At 36.1% G+C, this 22,975-nt stretch overlaps 1 protein-coding gene across 2 annotated transcripts; it reads left to right on the top strand.

Annotated features, from left to right (window-relative positions):
* Positions 1-5,757: 5,757 nt before the first annotated feature.
* Smp_045810.1 (porphobilinogen synthase) lies at positions 5,758-13,179 on the top strand (the record flags this gene model as incomplete). 2 transcript variants are annotated; one of them, XM_018789558.1, is made up of 7 exons in its annotated part: positions 5,758-5,847; positions 7,800-8,288; positions 8,324-8,407; positions 10,286-10,430; positions 11,009-11,096; positions 12,280-12,366; positions 13,012-13,179. In XM_018789558.1, 6 exons carry the CDS (start codon positions 7,862-7,864, stop codon positions 13,177-13,179), a joined length of 999 nt encoding a protein of 332 aa, XP_018654990.1. The 2 variants fall into 2 exon arrangements, with proteins under 2 accessions (XP_018654990.1, XP_018654989.1); XM_018789557.1 differs by lacking the exon at positions 5,758-5,847 and having other exon boundaries at positions 7,862-7,974; positions 8,005-8,288.
* Between the last annotated feature and the right edge of the window lie 9,796 nt (positions 13,180-22,975).

Raw genomic sequence — 22,975 nt, 5'->3', positions numbered from 1 at the left:
TTGAGTAAGTATCAGTGAGCAAGCGCAAGTAATCACGTAGGCAAATTCATAGTCAAACTGTATAAGGGCACAGCAAGGCAAAACAAAAGTTAATAATAGGATTTAAGTGCATACATATATGGGGAGGTGGATGAGTCATCGAATGATATTTAAACAATCAACGTTTTGGCTCGAGCCTATCATGTGCTGTAGTGATCATAACAGTACGAAGATATATGCGCATTGTTACTATCTAAATGACAATGTCTGTTAAGTTAATAAAAGAGCTTAACCAAAACTATCCATAATCTAAATTGGGTTTAGGATAGTTGCTATAAACCAAGATATTTCAGACCCACAGTTCTGAAGCAATCATCAACAACCTTGTTGTGGTCGATATTCGATATTATCCTCTAACTTCGTATATTGTTCGTCCTGATAACCGTTACTCGATAACGCCCCAACGGTGTACAAATCAGAAGGCGAATAAGAAGTGTTGATTGTGTTTATTATTGGACCACACATGGATATCCAGAGTTACAGGCACGTTAGGAAAGTATGAAAGAGTAGTGCCGTGAAACAAGCGATTGAGGGTGTGAGTTAAATGAGCGAGTGAGTGGTCGAGTCAGCGATTCAACGAGTAAGCGAGTCAGAGATTCAGTGAGTCAATGAACAGGATTAAGATGTACATATATATACAAATGGAAATGCATGAATCATCGAATCAATTAAGCGATTAATAGTAAGGCTAGTAAAATTAATATATGAGTAGGCAGTAAGCAATGCTCAAGCGTACATAATAAAGGTACAAACAATATAGATAGATTGTTATTGTACGAATGACTCTGTCCGTTAAATAAGTTAACAAAAGGGCTTAACCACATTAGATGTGAACAAACTCAATTGTATGTGAGCTGCTATAACCTACTGCAACACGGAATTAACAAACTTCCAGACGAGGATAGGAGCTGCGCTTTACCATTTCCCTTTCTAACGCTTATCCACTGCTCCTTATTGTTGACAGATACTAAGGTATTAGCAACATTCAACAATATCATTGACTTATGGGCTCAGGATTTGGCTTTTATAGTCACGTGTTTGGTTAAGCCTATTTGACGATTCGGACATACTGGTGGCGATCGATATGGTTACTTCCAGTGAGGTCTTATGCTTCTTTTTTATTAGCTCCCTTCATGCAAATTTTCTACACTGTAGGGAAACATACCAGAACCACGGAATGAGCTGACTTCACATAAAGCTCGTAGCGCCTCCTAGGCACTGCAATATCACAGCAACAGTGAGCCCAGCCACTATAAAATTTCAATGGAATTATAAATCCCCAGTTTTAACTAGTGGCGAACACGGGATACAGATATCGTTTTTGTTCTGCTTCTCCCCAGTAGTGAGCACCACGCAAACTTTGAGACACCTTTTCTTCCCGTTCCATTTTTGCTTACTAGTCTTACTAGAAGTAAGGACATGGATAGCAGTCTGTTCCAAATTACTTAGTTAGACATTCAATTTCGGCGTTTGAGTCAAGCAATCTACGTTATAATCGTCAATCTGAGGTTTTCCATCTAATGTAGTCTTAAGCTTTCTTATAATCCTCTTGGTAAGACTGGAGACTGTCAACTTTTTATAAACCTCCGAATTCCGACCTTTACCTCTGCTAGTCGTCCTTGTAGTTATGGTGTTATTACTGGTGGCAAAGCCATTGTTGTGTATGCAGCTCAAAAGACTAAAAACCAAAATTGAAACGATCTAAGAATGAGATATGTGAGACGAAAAGTTTGGAAAGAAAAAATAATAGAAATCAGTTAATATATGCTAAAAGAGAATAAAACCTGCAAAGTTACGTTTGACCTTCCTGGCAAGAAACTTTGCGTTGATCCAGTAACTTATTCACAAGTCCTATTTTCACACAAAAAGTGTATGTATGTTGAAGCAACTAGAAAGAGAGCACTTGATTGAGACAGCTATACCTACAGCACAGTATTTTAACTGATGTATGATTATGGTTGCCCTATTTGTTACCTGGATTGTCTACTAGTGGAGTGAAGAAGCAGTTCGTATCCTCGGAAGTGTTTGAATGCTCCAAGATGGTGGTATAAAACGGGATATTTCCAGTTGGCGGTCAGTGATCGGCAAGGTCACGTCTGTTATGTCGTGATAAGGATAACGAATGGTAACTTTGGGATCTATTTATAGGCCAATACTATGTGCATATTCTTATTATATAATTGTTAGTTAACTAAGCTGTTCATATTCATGTCACCCTTATTATGAGCTTTATTTTGAACTATAAACTATTGTTATAAGATTTATTATTCCTGAATTATTCCCTGTCTATCACTTACTATCTACCCTATTCACAGCCACATTCAAATGAATCTTGTACAAATGTTGTTTCTTATTTTATGGTACGATGTGGTTTGTTTGATTGGTGCATAAACTCAGTATGTTTGAAATACAACGATTCATACCGCAGAGGCTGTTCTGGACTAAGGTAGGCAGAAAGCAGCACCGACAAGTACTCTAGACTGCTTCTACGGTTTCCGTGTGTCATTGGTCCGATCGATAATTCGCTTATCTCTGGTTGGCGGTCTCAACACGCCATTCGTTAACAGGGCATCCACTCGGTGATATAGAATCTCAAGTGAATATGATTCTGTTTTTACTGCCTCTAGCTACAAGAACCTGCATCAACACTAAAAGTTCTCATCCTGTAAAGCGACCGCTTGATATTTAACACGCGGTCGTATATGTTTGGGTTTCAGCTTCAGTTAAATTCATGGTATTTAATTAAGTAAATTTCAGATCTAGTGAGGTCCGAAGATTTATAATTTGCACGGAACTTGTGTTATTTTAGCGCGATGTTTTCAGACGCGCTAAGTCGAGGCAAACTACCGGAAATCTGGAAGCTGGCTCACATCACCTCAATTTTCAAAAGAGGTCGGGGTAGCGAACCCTCAAGCTACCGATGGTTGGCCCTTGTCTCTATACCTTCTCAAACCATGGAGTCCCAGATATGGGACGGTATACGCAACTACTTAATATCCTTAAAATTCTTCTCACCATCAATAGCATGGTTTCAGGAGGGGGCATTCTTGTATAACCAACCTGCTAACTGTGGTGGACAGATGGACAAGCATCCTTGGTCGCAAGGGGAAGATTGACATCACTTACCTTGGTTTCTCAAAAGCTTTTGATAGAGTCAACCATATATTTGTTTGTTTTACGATTGATTTGTTATTTTTTAGGATTGCATGAGGCTGAGAAGGTCCTCATAAGTTTTCTAGTATGCAATCTATGGCTTTTGTCAACTAAATGGAAGGCTTAAATCTTTCTAATAATCAAGTCTATACCGGTGGACAACTTGGAGAATTACCGAATATATGAGATTATGTGGAGAAACAGTTTACAAGTTGATGACAATTGTGTTTTATATTGAGTACAGCCACGTCTATTCATCTAATAGATTATCTAAATATAACAACTGTCGTTTTTTCGCATTATAAATCTTGTTAGTATGTATAATTATTAACACACGGCAATTTCGGTTGTGGTTGATATATCCCGGAGTACTTATCGAGTAATGGTTGATATAAGGGGCCTATGGTGTGCTTAATTGTGACTGGGGATAATCTGCAACCAGAAAAAGAGTTACGCAAACAGATAACTTAGTGTTACCGTCTATTAACCTTCATGAGCGTGTGTCCATGAGTAGATTGTGGTATTGTAGCAGGTCGATACCAATGATTGGCATAGAAACATCTGCGACAGCGAAGATCCAGTGGATGAGTTTGCGTAAACCTACGTTTAGGTAGACGTACCTTTTACCATACGAGTCAATCGGTTTTCCGTTTGCCGCCTGTGAGCTTAAAACAGACTCTTCTAGCCTGTCGTTAGAATTCGCGGGGAGAACGCTAACTTCTGCGCCGGTGTCGACGAGGTAGCGAACTTTCCTGGTCACATCTGTGACGTACGACACACAGCTATGTTCGCCGGCTACGGTTGCCGTTAAAGCGTGCCAGCTGGGAAGTTTCCCGAGTTTTTATTCGTGTCAGTCGACTTGGAGTTCAGGTAATCGCAGAGTTTCCCGCAATTTCTAGAAGACTTGCCATACTGTTTATGATACCATTACCAGTTAGGGTTATCTGTCTCTCGTGATCTAGAGACAGATCACCGACGTGAAACGCTTCTTCGCGCGGTTCTTGACCGACTACGATCATTGCGAAATCGAAAGTAGCGTGTGAGTGTATGACATAATTCAGAGATGTCACTCGGGGTCGTTTGAGGTTTTTCTTTGACTGAAAAGACCTCAGCGTTAGTAGACTTCGTTATTTCTAAGACGCGACCAGCAGATGCAGCTAGTTCATCTACGGCGTTGTTGTGGAACGAGACGAGAACTGCCTGCACCTGTTTTGGGAGTTTGGATAAGAAAAGTTGTTTGAATAGGCCTTCGTCTAAGGTTCTTTGACCTATCACTTCTCTCATCCTAAGTAACATATCTGTCGCAGAACCATGTTGCAGCTCGATGTTATTGAGGAGTTGGTCTAACCTTTGTCGATGGGTTAGATCTCCAGGTCTCAGCATCGATCGTTTGAGGGTTTCGTAAGGTTCCGAAACATTACCAGCAAACATAATAGGTGTGACGCATCTGTTAAATTCGCGCGGTAGTGCCTTAACAACCGCGAGGGACTGTGTGCGTGAGTCCGTAATGCTGTGCCCGCAAAAGTCGGCTTCTACGTGGCAGAACCAGACTTCGATATTTTCCGGCCAACAAGGCGTTAACTGAATCGAGGGTGCGGGGGATAGTCTTTAACCCAAATATTTTTGGTGTCTGGTCCGTCATAGTGAAAAATCAAGTATTATAATGAACGAAAATAATTAACTAAAATATATCCGTAAACTCGAAAAAAAAGTATCACAATATATAAAAGTCAAATAAAGCAAAACAATCATTAATGAAGTTCCGAAAAGGAACAGACTCACAGTTAATCGTTTGGTGTACCAGATCACGTTGGTCTCACCACTGAAGATGCCACCAGTATTGTAGTTTGACAACTATTACCAGTAACACCTATAATCGAATCGTACCCAACCAGTTAAAATCAAAAGTCAGAAGCGGAAAGGTTGAAAGATGTATTTGATGCGTTATCAATATATCGAGAAGCGATTGATCTAATCTGGCTAATGATCGTAGATGTTTTCCACGCTGTGCTGCAACGTGATCTGGTGCGGATGCATGACCGAACGCCTTCAGCTAAACAAGTCCAGTTAAACTAATGTGGTCAGCATCCAATGTCAAACACTTGAAAAGCTATTGATTTTGGGGAATTATTTACAGCTACAGTACCATGACAGTTAACAATGATACTTAGTACTTCTGAAGAACACATTTATGCTGGGGATAGAATAATATATTTAATATGAATAGTAATACGTTACATATAATGAGTCCGATCGCAAGACTGAGCCATGTCATCCAATTGAATGAATGTCTCCACGTCCACTACTTCCGACCTTCTCCATGTGTTACATGTCAAATACACATCTTTTCAATAATTATATGCCTGACTTCAAAGACCATGTAGTTAGGAGACAATGCCACTACAAGTTTTCATTCAAATATTCTGTTACAGTGAATGAACTTATGCATGCAACGCAACTTACATGTAAGAAAACCTGATATTCGTGCAACTCAACAGCCACCCAAAATCTCCTCAACAACTTTTTAACTCAAATACGGAGTAACTGCCTCATGTCAGGCCGTTCAAGGTCGTTAAAACGAAACGGTGGGCGGCTTTGAAAGGCTCTGACATTTTTACCGTGTCCACGCCGTTTTTACCACGAGGTAACACTAAGGTGAGTATTTGTTAAGGCCACAATATTATATTACCCCATTAGTTCAGCTTTTTCTTTTTGGACCGATGTTGTTGAACACAACGAGATAAGACAGCTGTCAGCCGACAGCGTCAAACATGTCGAACCCAAACAACCAATAAAGGCGAACATAGGGGGAGATGCATTGGAAATCAAGTAGGAAATAATGCGGAAATGCCTCAAAATTTTTGCTTTTTCGCCTGTCCTGGGGAAATAATGTGGGATTTCCTATTTATGTCGCGCTGCGTTTCAAATGTCGCTAAATTGTCTACTTTTCGCCTATATACCCAGCTAAGCTTACATTTTTTTTCGATCACCATCTGCATTATGTAGTTTATCCCTCGCATCGTGCAAGAAAGTCTGGGTTGCAGAATTAATCGCTTATGTCTTCTCCAGAGTACCTCGCACTTTTAAAACATAAACTCAGAACATATCCAAAAATGTTTACTATAATATTGACTTGCGGCAAATTGTTCTGTAGAATCTGTAATTACTTAAACCTATTATGCGTTTAGTTTTATTTACGGTGTAATTAAGATCTAGTGTTGACGTCTACTCATAGACTAAGTTCGCCTCCGTATACTTCCAACGATCATCATTTTGAGTTGTATAAACAACTGTCATAACTCACTAACTGATCATGAAATTTTTGTCCTTGCAATGCAGCTTCTAAAGTGTCGAGTTCTGTTTCTTTAACGGAAATCCCAACGAAAAAGAATCCTGCAAGTATTCTTTTCCTACACAACAGTGGATGTGGTTATCGTGTACGCAATCATTTTATTGACATGATTCAACAGATCGCTTTCAAAGTTAGTGGATAAGGGACAAGTGTGCGACCTATTCCCATAAAACTTATTATGAATGAAACTTACTTGTTAACAACACCGTTAGATGGAATGGTATAAATACCTCTTTTAGAATTGATTTATAAGCACGTAAATAATATGTACTTGGCTATTGATAAGAAGCTACCAGTCAAGATGTTGACGACCGGAAACAACTGAAATACATCCAGCCTCCACTTCAGCTACCTGTTCATTTTTCGTTTTACTACCCTAACACTATTGCAGAGAATTATCAATTTATCTCGGACTTATCAGTTTGATGCGAAATCGTGTCACCAAGATGTGTGCATTGTAACCGAGATTTTCAGTAAATGTTACCTTCAATTACTTGGCTACCTGGAAGTCATCTGAAAGATGTTTTATGTAATCACGACTTACCAAAGTAATGCACTACGGTTTATGTTCTTAACTAACATCCACCGTCCTAACCGATGCTATCTGTAATATCTTTTGGTGTCACGTCTTCCCTGTAGACAAACAATTACTTATTCAGTTGCCAGGGTAATTACTAACTGTTTTTTTCTTTATCCTTAACGTTAGTAAAAGGTTTTGATTGGTGCTATAAATTAATTTTATGGCGTTAAGATTTAAAAATGTTACATACAATGACTCGATAACTTTGGTAATAACTTTTAAGATAGGTTGTCATGGGTCTAAAGTAATAACCAACGTGTAAACCTATTGCACTTAAATATTACGCATTACACACGTCTTGAGAATTGATGTCATCCTAAGAAAGTGTATGTAAGATGTGGATAATAACCTAGCAATTTTGTGTCGGGAATTAAAATACACTTGAACAGTAAACAAATAACAAATTTCATGGCAACATCGTGTACCTTAAGTGATTGAGATACTTCAGTCATTCGTTATACATGTCTCGTCGTCTATGATTAACAGACAGAGCCTCTAAATACCTACATTTCGCAGTCTGGTACGTGGCAGATCCTCACAAACAGTCATTCTAATTGCTTATATGTAAAATTAAAATAGTCCTTTATTCTACTAAATGGTCGGTTCATTAAGCTCATAACTCCGGTTGTTTTTTTAATTGCTTATAAATTAGGTTTTATTATTCTTATCTTGCAGATCACACAGCCAAGTTACTTCTACTGAAAGCTATCAAGAGCTCCAAAGTGTTTTACTTTTCAATGAATTCTACTCATCCCCTCCATTCATCATACTCAAATTTGTTGTTCAGACAGTGGCAAACTGCAAACTATAAGGTCAGTGCCGAGAATCTTGTGTATCCAATTTTCCTCAGGTATATTATATTGTTTTCTCATTCATTTAGCCAAGACCCAGATTGTGATAAAATAATTACTAGCCTAATAGACCAACGTCGAATAGGATGCAACCGAATCATCGAGTTCTTAACACCTTTGGTGGCCAAGCAACTAAAATCTGTATTGTTGTTTGGGACAATCAGTAAAGACCAAAAAGATGCTACAGGATCAGCTTGTGATACACCAAATTCACCAGTCATTCAGGCAATCAAGTTGCTGAAGTCAAAATTTCCGGATTTAATAGTGATTTGTGATGTTTGTTTGTGTGCATACACTGACAGTGGTCATTGTGGTACTGTGTAACATATGGTTTTGAACATAATTTAGGTATTTTACGTGATGACGGCTGCCTTGACGTACCTAGAACTCTTGAACGTTTAGCGGAAATATCTAAACGATTTGCCCTAGAAGGTAAGTACTTTTTACTAAATGTAATTGTCGTTTACTTGCTGGGTTATGAAAGCCCCATAATACTAATACTATCTGAGCATATAAATCAGAATGAATTAAGTAGACTGAAACTCATATCCTAACAGCTGAGTGTATCGACTGTAGCTTTCTATTTACTACACAGTAGCCCCCAAATGCCCTGGTACGGCCGAGAGTGGGGAGAGTCTACTCTCCCTCTCGAAATGCTCGCACATGGCCAGCGAATATATAGCCTCTGCCAGGGAAGTCCTACTCACTGCCTTCTCGTGGCGGGGGTGTTGTTTACGAAAGTGAGAGGACGAAAAGCGAATGTCCGGCGCTTTAACCGGGTTGGTGGACACGGAGGGTCCACCTAGGGGAGTTGGAAAACCCTCATTCCAAACCAATGGTGCACATGGGCTCCAGTATCCTGATGGAACGAATGGCGGACGAACCTGTCATTGGTCAACGGCTACCATGGGACTGCATCTCCTCACGATGCTCCATTGCCTTGTGGATCAGACCTTTTGGTCAAAGGCTCGGGGTGTGGCCCCCTAAGAAAACCACCTGCTTCGGTTTGGGCACCCGGGCAGTATCACAGCCCACACACACAAATAGTGTGGCGCATATGTACCTGGTGCCCTTTTGTACCAATATATATGTGTTTAAATAATTTAAATAAATATCCACTCCATTTGGTTGACAAGCGGACACCTCACCTACATCACAAGTGATGCAAGTTGGAAGACGCCATCCGGGTTTTTTGAGCCCATGTCAGGATTCGGTTAGACATCAACCCACTAGAACTGATGAGACCTCCAAGATAAGTGAAGTAATCAACACACTTACCTACTTCACCCCCTATCATTAATTAAAATGTTAACACAAACTAGTATTGAAGCAACATTTTACTCTTAGCATCGTTGCTCAAGTTGGTCGTAAGACTCAATTTTGTCAGCCTCTTCACCAGAAAAGAGTACATCATCTGCGTGTTCCGAGTCTGTAAATGAACATTCTGGGGTACTAATCTACGAAAATTTAGGTGAAGAGATAGTTACTTCTAGAGTGACATATGTGATGAGCGTACATAAAAATTGAGATAGTGGAAACCCTGATGAATACCACTTGATGTTTACATATAGCCGTAACCTCTAACTCTAGCAATATTGTCCGAGTGGAGAGTCTTCACAAGCTTTATTTACTTATTTGATACGTCTTTAAATGACAAACTTCACAGAATCTCGGTTGACAGAGTCGCAAACTTTCTATATATCAAGATATACTACTATAGTCAATGTCAGTAAGTATGTCTGCGTTTTCAAACCTGAAGGAGGGAATATTTCGTCAATACATCCCAGTGCAGGTCTGAAAACAGCCTGGGTTTACTCTTTACGAGCCGTAGTAAAGCATTGAGTGATTTGGTAAAGCTATTCGGTGAGTTTTGATTTCCTCGTTATGAAGAAAATGTTCAGGATTTAGGCCCACCTAGAATCAATCCCATAAAACATACTCTCCCACCTCTCTTCATAGTAAGTAGAACGTCTTGGTAATTAAATAGTTACTGAGGCATCTGTTATTAGAACTAATGAAACTAGCTGTATCAATAATCCAGATTGTGGTACAACCATTTGTTGTAAATGTAATCCATATAGTGATTTTGGAAGTGTCCGACTGATTTGATATACTCCCTTATTAGATGGTCTCTATAAAACACCAAAAGTTTCGTTGTGTGTAACATCATTGTCTGGGACTTCTGTAAAAAAAACGCTCATTTAGATTGTTCATACTTATCAAATATCGATTTGTCATTTAGTTTGTGACGTCTTAATGGGTTGTGGATGCTCATCCGTTAAAAAGCGTACTCTTATTTTCTATTTACAGGAGCTGATGTTATTGCCCCTTCTGACATGATGGATGGACGTGTGAAAAAAATCAAGATGGCTATAGAGAGTATCGGTCTCAGTGGGAAAGTAGCCGTTATGTCTTATTCAGCCAAATTTGCATCTTGTTTGTACGGTCCTTTCAGGTAAAAATAATTTTTAAGATAACCTAAAAATCTGTGTGAGTATTCAGCAAACGTTTATTTGTGTGGGACAGTGCAAACTCTTAGATAAGGTGTCGATTTTACTGACAGGTGTTGCCTCTGTGTTTTGTGACTTACTTTGATGAATAACATCATATGTGTTTTGTACTATCATTTGACAACAGAAATAAAAATCAGTAGTATGAAATTGTTCTAGTCTTGTATTTCTCTAAAGCTTGTAAACATCAGGACGAGATTTTTAGTTAGAATTTTCTGCAACTGGCCTAACTTTATGTTTTGATGCTTCAGTCATTGAATGATAAGAGCTTTATTTTAGTCACGGCCACTTTATTGGAACCACTCATGTTGACATGTGAAAGAACAAAAGTTCAACTCAGTGACTGCTTATCGGTCTTTGTAATAATCCAGCTATACGTATTGTGCAAGGGCTTGTAATGTTATCTGATTTTAGTGACTAGTTGGTGAAGTGGGTTTCAAACTTTTGATTTTTAGTGCATAAAATAGTGTCTGAACTGATGACTAAGAGAGAATGATGTGTAATTAATACGTTTATGTTTTAGAGATGCTGCTCAATCTGCACCTTCTTTTGGAGACCGTCGGCATTACCAGCTTCCTCCTGGTGCCAAAGGATTGGCTCTACGTGCTGCTGTAAGTCTTTGATGATCATTTTTCAAGCTAACAAACTGTCACTTCAAATGGATTTAAATCCATGGACAATTATTTTCATATTTTTTAAAAATGAATTGGTGTCGAATTTAAAATTTGACTTGATTTTACTTAAATATAATGTTTGTTTTACTTGACATCCATCAATAAAATGAAAGCTTAATATTTTATAGTTTACTAGAAGTAATGCCATATCTAACTTTCAGACTAGATTCACAAATGCCCATCTGTTAATCTTCATGCTAATCATATGACTTGATTGTAGACTCAAACAGAGTAGCGAATCGGTTTAACTTGTCATACTACGAAAGAGCGCAACAACAGGGTGTTAACAATGGCGCTGTAGACATATCATCGAACTAGGAAAGGTAATATGGTTCTCATTGCCAAAAGTAAATAAAAGCAAGCATATTTGAGCCAGTTAGTTTTCATTTTTTATCTTAAGTTAGACAGGGTACAATTTCTATTTCAACCTACACAAACTTTGTAAATAAAACTCCCTAATTGTGACAATTTAGTGACACTAAAGAAATATATCAAATCATATGCTTTAACATCTAATTTTTGTTCACTCACTGTGTAATTATAACTGACCACATGGACCAATTACCACAAGTCAATACTACATTCACCCAGAAGCGTTAGTCATAAAATGTTTAGATAAACTACTGAGCAAACAAAGCAATAAATCTAATACTCTTGAGACGAATTACAGTATGACCGATAACTGAGTCTTATGGTTAATTAAATTATAGATACCTTACACTGCTTCAGCTTTTTTATTTTCAGTCCAACCACCATCTTACCTCTATATAGTGCACGCAGTGTCGAGCCACCTAGACTGGTGGCCACATTGCAACTTGATCGATAACATTCGATCAGCACTAAGAAGGACTTGACACGCATGACATTGATCACCACCCAGTGATCAATCAATTGTGAGAGCATAGCTCCGTTTATCTAATCCGTCAGTTTACTCACGTAATGAAATATTCTTTTCGAATTTGTTACGCAGCACAGTTTCAATGATAATATTTATGTCCTACATCGGGACACTTAAGTAGTTGAATTACATTTTTACACCAAATACGTTTTATAATTACTGCAAGAAATCTCTTAACGTTTTTTACATCCTTATTTTATCTTTAACGTTTGCGCATTCCAGATTCGCGATGCGAACGAAGGAGCTGACTTCATAATGGTAAAACCTGGTCTTCCTTATCTGGATATTGTGAATGAGCTACGACAGTTGGTATGTCCATGTTGTGTTTGTTTGATGTGTCCTGTGATTTTCTTAACTCTTTGGATGTACTATCTAGATAGTATTGGTATTTCAACGATAATATTCATTTGTTTTACTGCAAATTGTATTGATTCACACTTTTTGTGCTGTAACGTCTGATCAAACAACCCTTTGGCATGTCCTGTGATATACCCATGTTTGAAATCGCATTCCGAAGTCGACAACTAAAAAGAATGCATACATTCTTAGCGTTCTGAATGAGTTAAGAATTTTTAGTAATCCGCAAATGAGTAGGTAAATTTTCTATGTGAAAAACTATTGTGGCATAAATATCGTTAAGGAGTGAATATCTTGATTTACTAAAACTGTTATAAACTATTCAATGATTAGAGACTTTGAATGACATAGTTCAAGATCGTTTACAATGCCGCAGGTGCATCCATTCTTTGTCTTCCCCCAAATCCTGAATTCCTCATAACTGTTTTTGTGTCTTATTTCACTAGTTTATATTTTCTTGAATCGTATCTTCAATGCTTAATCTTTCCTACTACCACTTATATTGTTACTACCTCTACTGTTCTGGTATTAAGAAAAAACAAAACTCCTTATAACTTACAATTTATTTCATTCCTGATATTGTTTTTCCTATTTCAGCTACCTCATCATCCTCTAGCAGTTTATCATGTTTCTGGTGAATATGCAATGCTAAAACATGCCGCAAATGCTGGGGCTATCGATTTAAAGCAAGCCGCCTTAGAATTGATGACTGCATTCCGTCGTGCCGGTAAATTTGCATACCAGACAATGTTTGCTTATGCTTAACTAATGTTTTGATTGTTTAAAAATCCCCATCATATTAAAAGACTACTATATGGATGAAGAATATTCTTTTCAATAGTTTCTCTTCAGGTTCCACAAAATTGTATATCCAAATTAATAATCCGAAAAGTGGTTAGATTTAGGGCAAAGTGTATCATTCAAAGTTATAACATGTGAGTTGAGGATTGTAAACTAAACTAAAATTGTTAATGTTGAGATAACTCATATTGAATGTTAACTTGAATCAGCTTATACGTTAAGCAAAATTGTAGGATTATTCATGGTCAAAATAAATATGGATCAGATAAGGTGAGAGAAATAATAGTGCAATTAAAAATTCGATCAAATGTCTAGTGGAAGACTACATTATGTAGAAAAATAGTTGAAATTAATAAGAAATCGTAAAGTGGGATGAATGCTAATATAATGAATCATGTATTCGAGACATTAATAATAATAACGATAATAGGACGAAACGGGCGTCCTGGATTCCACTGCTACCCACCATCCATCTTTGCTGATAATAATCATAATAGTAATACAAAGATATGTAAATAAATACGACAGACAATTATATTTGACTCAGAAAGGTTGTAGGTACATTGATTAACTGGTCCTGTGGTTGGCCATGGTATGAGAAGCGGTTGAAAATATTTCTTTGTATACATAGCTCTGGTTTCTTAATCCTAATCTGCCGTTTACATACTATAACTTTAAACCATGTACTTTGCCCTAAACCTGGCCACTTTTCGGATTATTAATTTGGATATACAATTTAGTAGAACCTGCAGAAAATTTATTGAAAAGAATATTCGTTCATATTTATTTATTTAATTTATTTGAACACATAAATATTGGTACAAGGAAGCACCAGACACATATGCGCCACACAAATCTCATTCGATTTGTGTGAGGGCTGTGATACTGCCCGGGTGCCCAAACCGAAGCAGGTGGTTTTCTTAGGGGGCCACACCCCGAGCCTTTGACCTAAAGGTCTAGCCCACAAGGCAGTGGAGCATCGTGAGGAGATGCAGTCCCATGGTAGCTGGTGACCAACGGTTGGTTCGTACGCCATTCGTTCCATCACGATACTGGAGTCCATGTGCACCATTGGTTTGGAATGAGGGTTTTCCAACTCCCCTAGGTGGACTTTCCGTGTCCACCAACCTGGTTAAAGCGCTGGACATTCGTTTTTCGTCCTCTCAATTTCGTGAACAACACCCCTGCCACGAGAAGGCAGTGAGTAGGACTTCCCTGGAAGAGGCTATATACGCGTAGCCATATGAGAGCATTTCGAGAGGGAAAGCGGACTCTCCCCACTCTTGGCCGTACCAGGGCATTTGGGGGCTTCGTTCATGTGGTAGTCTTTTAATCAGTATTTCCTGTTTGTATTATAAATCTTTTTGAGGTAAATTATAATTACATATAACTTATTTCTTCTCTTCATCTTGTTAAACTATTCATAATAATTATTGTTTAAATACAACTGATCAGATCATAGATATTTAGATAAAATTTATTAATTTACTTGATGTTAACTTGAAATGATTTGCATCAGAAGAAAAAGTATTCCTAAAGGCAACCAGTTTTGTTATAACTTGTAATCACGTCTTCACAATTATTTATGAAAATAATTAACATAAAATGCAAACAAGTCACATTTTTCAAATAGACGTCATTTTATCACACTATACACATCAAGAAATTGATTATCCTAAATGATGTATATATATATATTAATTAGTGCAATACCAAAAGCAAGAGTGCGAATTACAAACATGTTATCGGGTGTGTTTTGTTAATAAACATAATTAGAGTGTAATCACAAATCTGTGCATATATTTTCCCCATTTAAATAAAAAAATAAGTCCGTAAAGATGAGCCTGTTTTAATCATTAGCTATATTCTGAAAAACTAAAAATTACTACCTTATTCTAATTTCAATTCAGTGGCAATAACCACTTAATTAACTTTAACAGAAGCTTTTACACATACTAGTTCACATGTACATTAACTTTGTTACTGTGTTGCCATTTTTAGACTATTATACGTCATATCAAAGATTTTTTTATTGATTGTTCGTAGCATTCATTGTTTTTATTTTTATATTTTGTGTGTAGGTGCATCAATTATCATAACATATTTAACACCGTACCTACTAGAACTTGATTTATCTGAATCATGTAAATAGTTTAGATTGACTTATTCGCTGAAATATACTGGAGTAATTGATACTTTATTTGTTTCAAAACCTTGTTTTACTGATTTTCTCATTCCATTGTAGTATCTTTTCTTTGTCTGTAAAATCATGTATATTCTCTAAGAAAATATCCCATTCTTATCTATTAGCTTTAATTCTCATCTTTCTGTATCTGTGTTTATTATCCTAGTTTATTAATAAATTACTAGTATAGGAATTTTGCGAAGGTTGTTCATTTGTAGTGTACATCACAGACTGTCGTTAATTAAACAACCATTGAAAACCTCAAAGCACTGGATATCCGTTTCACCCTAGTATATAGATCTCCTCAACACACCGTCAGATATCTCGTAGTAAGCGCTTAACCTTCATATAATTGATCTAGTATTTTTGTCTTCGGTTTATGTGTAACAAACAAATGAATTAAAACAACGAAAAATGAGTCTGCATAACGAACCACTGGAGGTAGACAATAAGGACGAGGAGGTCGCGTCCATTTAGCTTATGACAAAAATTGGAATGAAGGAAAGGACATTAGTTTCGAGGTATTCATAAAACCAAAAATAATGTGTTGACAAGCAAATATAGCTTTTCTATCCGTCATACCTAAACATAAGATTCCATCTTATGCTTCTTTCTCGTAGCGCTTCTAGGTAGAATATCACGTTCCGAATGCGTGTTTTCTCAACAACTCGTGTATTGCTTCAGCATTTTCGTATCTGCATGGCACCCACAAGCGTCGAAATTTTTGGATACCTCAGGTCAGCACTAAAGACAAGTTAATAAGGATATCGGTTGCCTCTCATTGATTAATGTAAATATATTAGCCCTACAGGCGGTCTGTCGAAACACGAACAGCTCAGTATTAGCATCTCAGAATAATATGGGTTAAAACTTCATGTGGGGGAGCGTTAGTTGCATGTAAGCCTCGCTGACTAGTCCCAACCAAGACGAAGCCAAGGTCTGAGGTCTCACCAACCATTCAATATTGAAACATAATACAAGCCATGTCGAGCCACTTAACGTAGCAACCACATTGCAAATTGGTCGGTAAGGTTCGTTTACTACTAAGGAATCAATACACATGATTCTGGTTATTCTACATAGTGATCATTCCATATAATTCTTATTCACCTGGCATAAAATGAAAGTATGCTGTGCGAAAAGCTCTTGGTTGTGTAAGTTTTCTGACATGTTCTAATTTAGATATCACAGCCCACACCAACAACTGGAGTATAAATTAAGTGTATATTGGTAGTAGACCGATTGAGGGTACTGTCCTTACCTTGGAGCGGAACCTATGTAATGCTGTGATAACCTGCAACACCCTAGATGAATTCTTTTCGAAGTCAAGCAAAGCTATACTGATGGACGACTGGTCCTACAGGTGTTATGGCGGATTTCGTCTAAGACAGTTCGACAAGCTTGATTCAGTATTGACTTCAAGTGCATTAAACTTCTTACGTTTTGGGTCTTATTTCCAAAACATGAACATCGTGTTTTGGAGTCGCTTTATTTTCATTACAACAAATATATCAGTTACTAGCATCTGGTGACCGGCTAGCGTAGTAAGATGAATCCATAACACTATAAAAAATTTGTTCACATCATACTATGATTGTTTAGCTACCTGTCTTCTTCTGATAACAAGTTCACCAACGAGTTGTGTTACCTTATTTCTTTCATTAGTTGGTTGGGCATAGGAAAAAAAGAATTGAGTTGTCGCTTAAATGCAGTTTCGACGCTGACAGTACAGTGATGAAGTCAGTGTGCGTGTTGACCATTAAAAAAGACAAAATATCAATATGATAGTAATCAGGACGCCAGGTACATGGGAGATGTAGTTGCTTTTTCCAAGTATGTCTTCTCTAGTGAGCTTATTGGGGACTAACTCGGGTTTTATGTACTACCACTATCACAGACTAATTAAGTATTGACCTACTGTAGTAGGCTTATTCTAGATTCTGAACGAATCAAAAATCTCACTCTTTCTCGTTACTTTGTACGCTTATCTTTTTGATGAGTATTAAAATTATATAAGTTAAGCGCTTTACAATCAAATATATGATTGGCGTGTGATTGATTACTTTGTACTCACTCTTATGAACAATTGTAGACTCTTATCTGTGTACACTCATACACTTATGAATATTCGTGTTTTTCCAATGACCTATCGGATTAGATCTAGGTATATTTTGGTTCGAAATATTTTTTATAGACATGCATGATGTGACTATATATACATATCTCACCCACACATTTATTTATACATTTAATTAACCCGTTCTTTGTCTGCCTGCTTACCCTAATTGAGGGCAGGCTTGGTTGGAATAAACCTTATCTATTAATATTTTGTGCCATGACTTATCATTACACTGGAGGCATATGCAATCGCTAAGTTGTTTAAATCAAGTCGTCGTATTACGTCATTCTGGGTAGGTTCTTAATAAGGGCTGAGCACACCAATACTAAAATTCCATATGGTTAGAGATAATCCATATACAGAACTACTATCTAAAATATATCTGACTGAAATGCTAGATTTCTACCTAGAGGAGATATTCTCTTCAAACGTAGCAGGTGAAAGGAAGAAAGATATCGAGGACATTTTGGAAACAGTTCGTTAGAAAACTTGATTACATATCTTCCCAGAAGCAAAGTTCGTTGAAATGCCAATCAGTAGCAATAAGGAACACAACACCATTGTTTTGGACTTGTAAAATCAGGTTTGCCTGGTAGGTAATAGTGACTAAGTTATGATGAAGCGACTTACACCAGTTTGCAAAGCGTCGCAAATCTCAGTTCCTGCTCTTTAAGGTATTACAAATAATCCACACAATGCTTAATCTATTTGAAATTATTAAGCTAAACCTTAGTAATGATGCTTACAGTTTCATTAGTAGGTTGTCTATATTGTATTCCTGATTATTTGGTCGACCAAGTACATTTGAAGATCGCATGATCATACAGGTTTCATAACAGACTTAATGAGAAACTAGACTCCTCCTATCTTAATAGTGTTTATTGTCTACCAGATAAGAAATTATGGGTTGTTTATAGACTTAGTAGTCTATTTCCTAACTTTACTGGCCCATGTTCACGAACACCCTAGGACAAGACCATCTGAGTACGATTTGTGAAGCTAATTCTACAGGAGTAGTTCAACTGCTATATATAGATTGAAAAGACCATCATCGGTGACTTATCTTCGAATAATTTTACGAGTACTGGATTGATCGACGTGATTTACGACTTGGCAACCCTAAGATATGAGCAGAATAATACGGTGTCTTTAAAGAAAATATAACAGTAAACACTTTTAGGGATGTATTTTTGAGAGAACTATGTAGTAAACTCACCTATCATGAGTTATTTCTCATCATTAACTACTTGTAGTAGACATCCTATTAACAGATTTTATTGATTTACATTTTTGTGAATGGATTTTTTTTCATACATAAAAAAACACATTGTGGTAACCAACGTTGATACACATAAATGCCGTGAAACCAAGATACATTTTTCACGTTATTGATTAGATGAAAGTAGACGAACAAATATTGTAAAAAAATGTTTTAAGTGATGCAATCAAAGCCAATGAACTCTGAAAAATCTTGTAGCAAATATATTTGGATACATCTTAAGAATACTAATACTACTGAAGGTGTTTGTCAATTGAAACAATAGATCAAAATAAGAAATTTTTTAAAGTAAAACCTAAAACAAATTCCAGATGCAAAATAAGAAATACCCTAAGTGATAGTATTTTTCAAATGTTTTATGAAATATTGTCTAGTTCAAAGATAGTTTTCATTATAAACTAATAGTAGCTAGAGAACTATTATAAATCGAAGAATATTGTACAATTGTTTCGTGTTACCCTGAAAACTAAACAACAGTGTGTATCCACGCTTTCAAATCAACTCTTACCAAGAATTTTTAGATTCTCATGATGAACACAATACTTCAAACTATTGAGTTAAAATTCGATGATATGGATTTTCGAGATTTGTGATGTTATATGATTTTCAAAGAAATTTATCACTGAATTATTGTGATATTACCGACTCAGTTGACTCTCCGGGTGTGGAGTTCTAGGATTTAAGCCCGTGTGAGTTCATGATTGTGGATTTCTGTAAAGATCATAACCGTGATGCAGGGATAGACTAGTATTCCTTAGTTTTGATCATTCGTCAGCTGATAGTAGTTGGAAAAGTTATTTTAAAATCCCATAAAACACCTTATCAAATAGTTATTTATTCAGAAACATTATGGAGGAATCATTTGTGCTGAACGTGAATCTTTAACGTAAATTAGTGGACTGGTATTGGTTACAGATGCAATGTTAACCAGAAAACATTGAATCTATATATGATAGAACCTAGTGTATTGGCTTGGCTTTGAGATAATTTCGTGGGCGTCTTGTATCAATCACCCTGATGTCAGTTATTAGATAAATCCCAACGCTCACATATGATCGAGTATACATGTTCACACAGACATGATAGTAATAACAATGCGGAGACACAAAATTGTTTTTATTCTAACCACACTATTAAATAAGTCAATAGTAGGGCTTGACAAAATTAACCCTAAACAAACTTAACCGTAGGACACATCTTTCAATTTGTATAACTAAGTGTAATCAACTTCTATAATAAATACACTCAACCTCAAAACGATAGTTCAATCAATTACCGATCTAATTTTGTAACAGAATAAAATAAACTGACGGTCACTAAACATGATTCAAAATAAAGGAAGCTTTTTCGGCTTTATATCAAATCCAGAATAACTTTCTACAGGAATCATGATAGTATCTTTTTTTACTTTGAGGATGTTATCGGGATTGTTTCGAGAGGATCTGATCAGCTTTTTCAAACGCATTGTTAGCCTCAACATACAATACGATTATCCCACTCCAAATCAAACTAGTTAACGTATGCCATATAACTCAATCCATTTCAGTTTTTAATTTCAGCCCATTCTCACATTCCCATAAACTATTTATAATTATTTATTAAACTATGACATTAATTTCATTGTTATTACGGTAACTCCGACATCACATTCGTACAATTGTGTACATTATTCGCGACTTTAGTAAACCTAAATAACCTCAATTTCTTCACATTATACAAATAATATACACATTTAATATTATCCCTTTCTTACTGATCACACATTTTGTTGTCGGTTGTTAGCGTGGAAATATACTCACATTCTAATCAGGCCAGTCACGTGTTCCCGATCTGAGTTGTGTTGAAGTCCTGTAGAATAGACACTGGAAGGGTATCTAGTGTAGATATTCATCTAAGGGAAATTAATATTCCATGGATGTAAGTGAAAAAGTCAAGAATTATTTCAATGTTGATGAATATACAAATCTAGATGACGAAAACGAAGTTATCGGAATCAACTTTTCATCTAAATGGCTATGGTTTATCAATTAAACAGTATGAATTAAAATGTCGCCCGCGTTTATTGAACATAATTAAGCCATAACATGAAGAACAAGTAGTTATTAGGAAACTTTTGCTCATAGGTACGATAATTTATCGGATATCAGAACAAACAAAGCTAAAATTTTATTCTCAGTTATGAAAAATATAGTTGAAATGATTGTTAATAGTAAGAATTAATAAGAACCAACGTAGTATCAAAGACAATCAATAAAAACGACCAAATAACGAGCAAATAACTACTTGGGATAATGATTTATTTGGACAAAATAAAACGTAAAAACTAAGGAGAGGATCGAGACACGACTGAATTGTTATTAAATACACTAATAGAAAATCTTTACACAAATATCCTACACATTATTAATAGTCTCAGGTAGATCAAATATTGCTATTTGAATACTTTGGTTTTCGAAAAGAATTTACAGTTAGAAGTTAAGGATAATAAGATTTAGCAGATCAATGTTAGACAAATTGCTCTACATAGAGAGTATAGTACTATGCAATCTAACTACTTATCAAATTATCTAACATGATCCATGGTGATATCATAATTGTTTGGAAAATGATTTACTGCAAAATAAATTGATTTAAAGTTTATTCACTAATATAACTGCAATTAACGTACAGTAATGTTGCGTGTTTTCGTACTGCGAATAAATCATAGTAATCTAATGATCATGGTACGATCAACATTTTTATACATAGAAACATGCACGTTTTGTAAAAGTGATTATAAATAATTTCGAACATTCATTTGGTAAATAATTTATGGTGACACAAAAAAATTATTTAAATACTTAATTGATCAATACAAATTATTGGTGTAGACACTGATGTCCAAATACTATAGACCGATTATGAGACATAACAATAAAAGTTAATAAAGTAAAATGCGTACATTGTGTTGTTATATCCGAACGAAGAGTAAATGAATGGTAACTTCTAGGAATTATTTATGGACTACTATTACATATATTCCTATTGCATAACTATTGAGTAACTAGATTATATGTATATTCATATATTTTATCATAAGCTTTCATTTGTCCTATTGGCTATTGTTATATGACTTACTATTCTTAATTTGTTCATAATTGATTAAGTACAGTATCCCATACCCACAGCCACTTTGAGCTTGATCTTGTAGAATTGTTATTTTTTGCTTTATGGTGTCATATGGTCTGGTTTGCTTGTATATAAACCACGTATGTCTGAAATATACGATTCATACAGTGGATGCTGAGGTAGCATTCTGGATTCAACGAAAAGGGTTAGGCGAGAAGGATCAATAAGGATTAAGAGTTGACACAAGGCTGCTAATGCTGTTTTAACGTGTCATTGGTTTAGCACAAGAACAAGGTCATATAAGTCGGTATTCCAGTTGGCGATTTTGTCAAGTGATGATTGACAGAGGGAAAAGTCATGACATATATTAACACCATCTTTGCATACCAGAAATAAGCACAGATTCAAATACACTAATGATTATTCCTCAAGTAAAATAGACACCCAAAACGAAGACATACTAGATCAATATTCAGTAATATAAAAGACGATATCCCTAATACAACCATTGTAAATATTCAACGAAATAGACTTCCAGTAGATAAAACACAGGATTCAAATGAGTTGAAATACCCAACAACATCAACTAAGTTATTTTCGTTGAATTAATTCTAGAGAGTGACTATTCGAACTTATCAGTGGACTGATTTTATCAATGACAATTTGATCATAATTTACCAACAGTATTAGGACCAACTAATTTTCTAGCAAAAAGTTAAAAAAGCAGACTTGATAGACATCTGACAGAAAATTTTAAAAGGTGAACTATAAAAAAAATAATTCCACTCTTACAATGTACCTGAACGGTTTGCTAATACATGAATACAATACTGTTGAGCGGCCTGCTTGAATATCTGGGCTACCTGTTCCTGTCATTTAGATATTTCAACAAGTTATCTGTCTTCGGTTTGTTTCAACAGATCATTATGTCGATTAGTTTCATAACCTACTCAGCTAGGAAAGTGCAAAATCAGAAGCATTGTAGTTGCTGGCAATAAACATCGAAAAGAATGTATATTATTCAGATATCCATTTCTGAACTGCTGACATCTTATTGGCGATCACTCAA

This window comes from Schistosoma mansoni, chromosome W, assembly GCF_000237925.1.
Source record: "Schistosoma mansoni strain Puerto Rico chromosome W, complete genome".
Lineage (NCBI taxonomy): Eukaryota > Metazoa > Platyhelminthes > Trematoda > Strigeidida > Schistosomatidae > Schistosoma > Schistosoma mansoni.
This window is presented reverse-complemented; position numbering and strand designations above follow the sequence as displayed.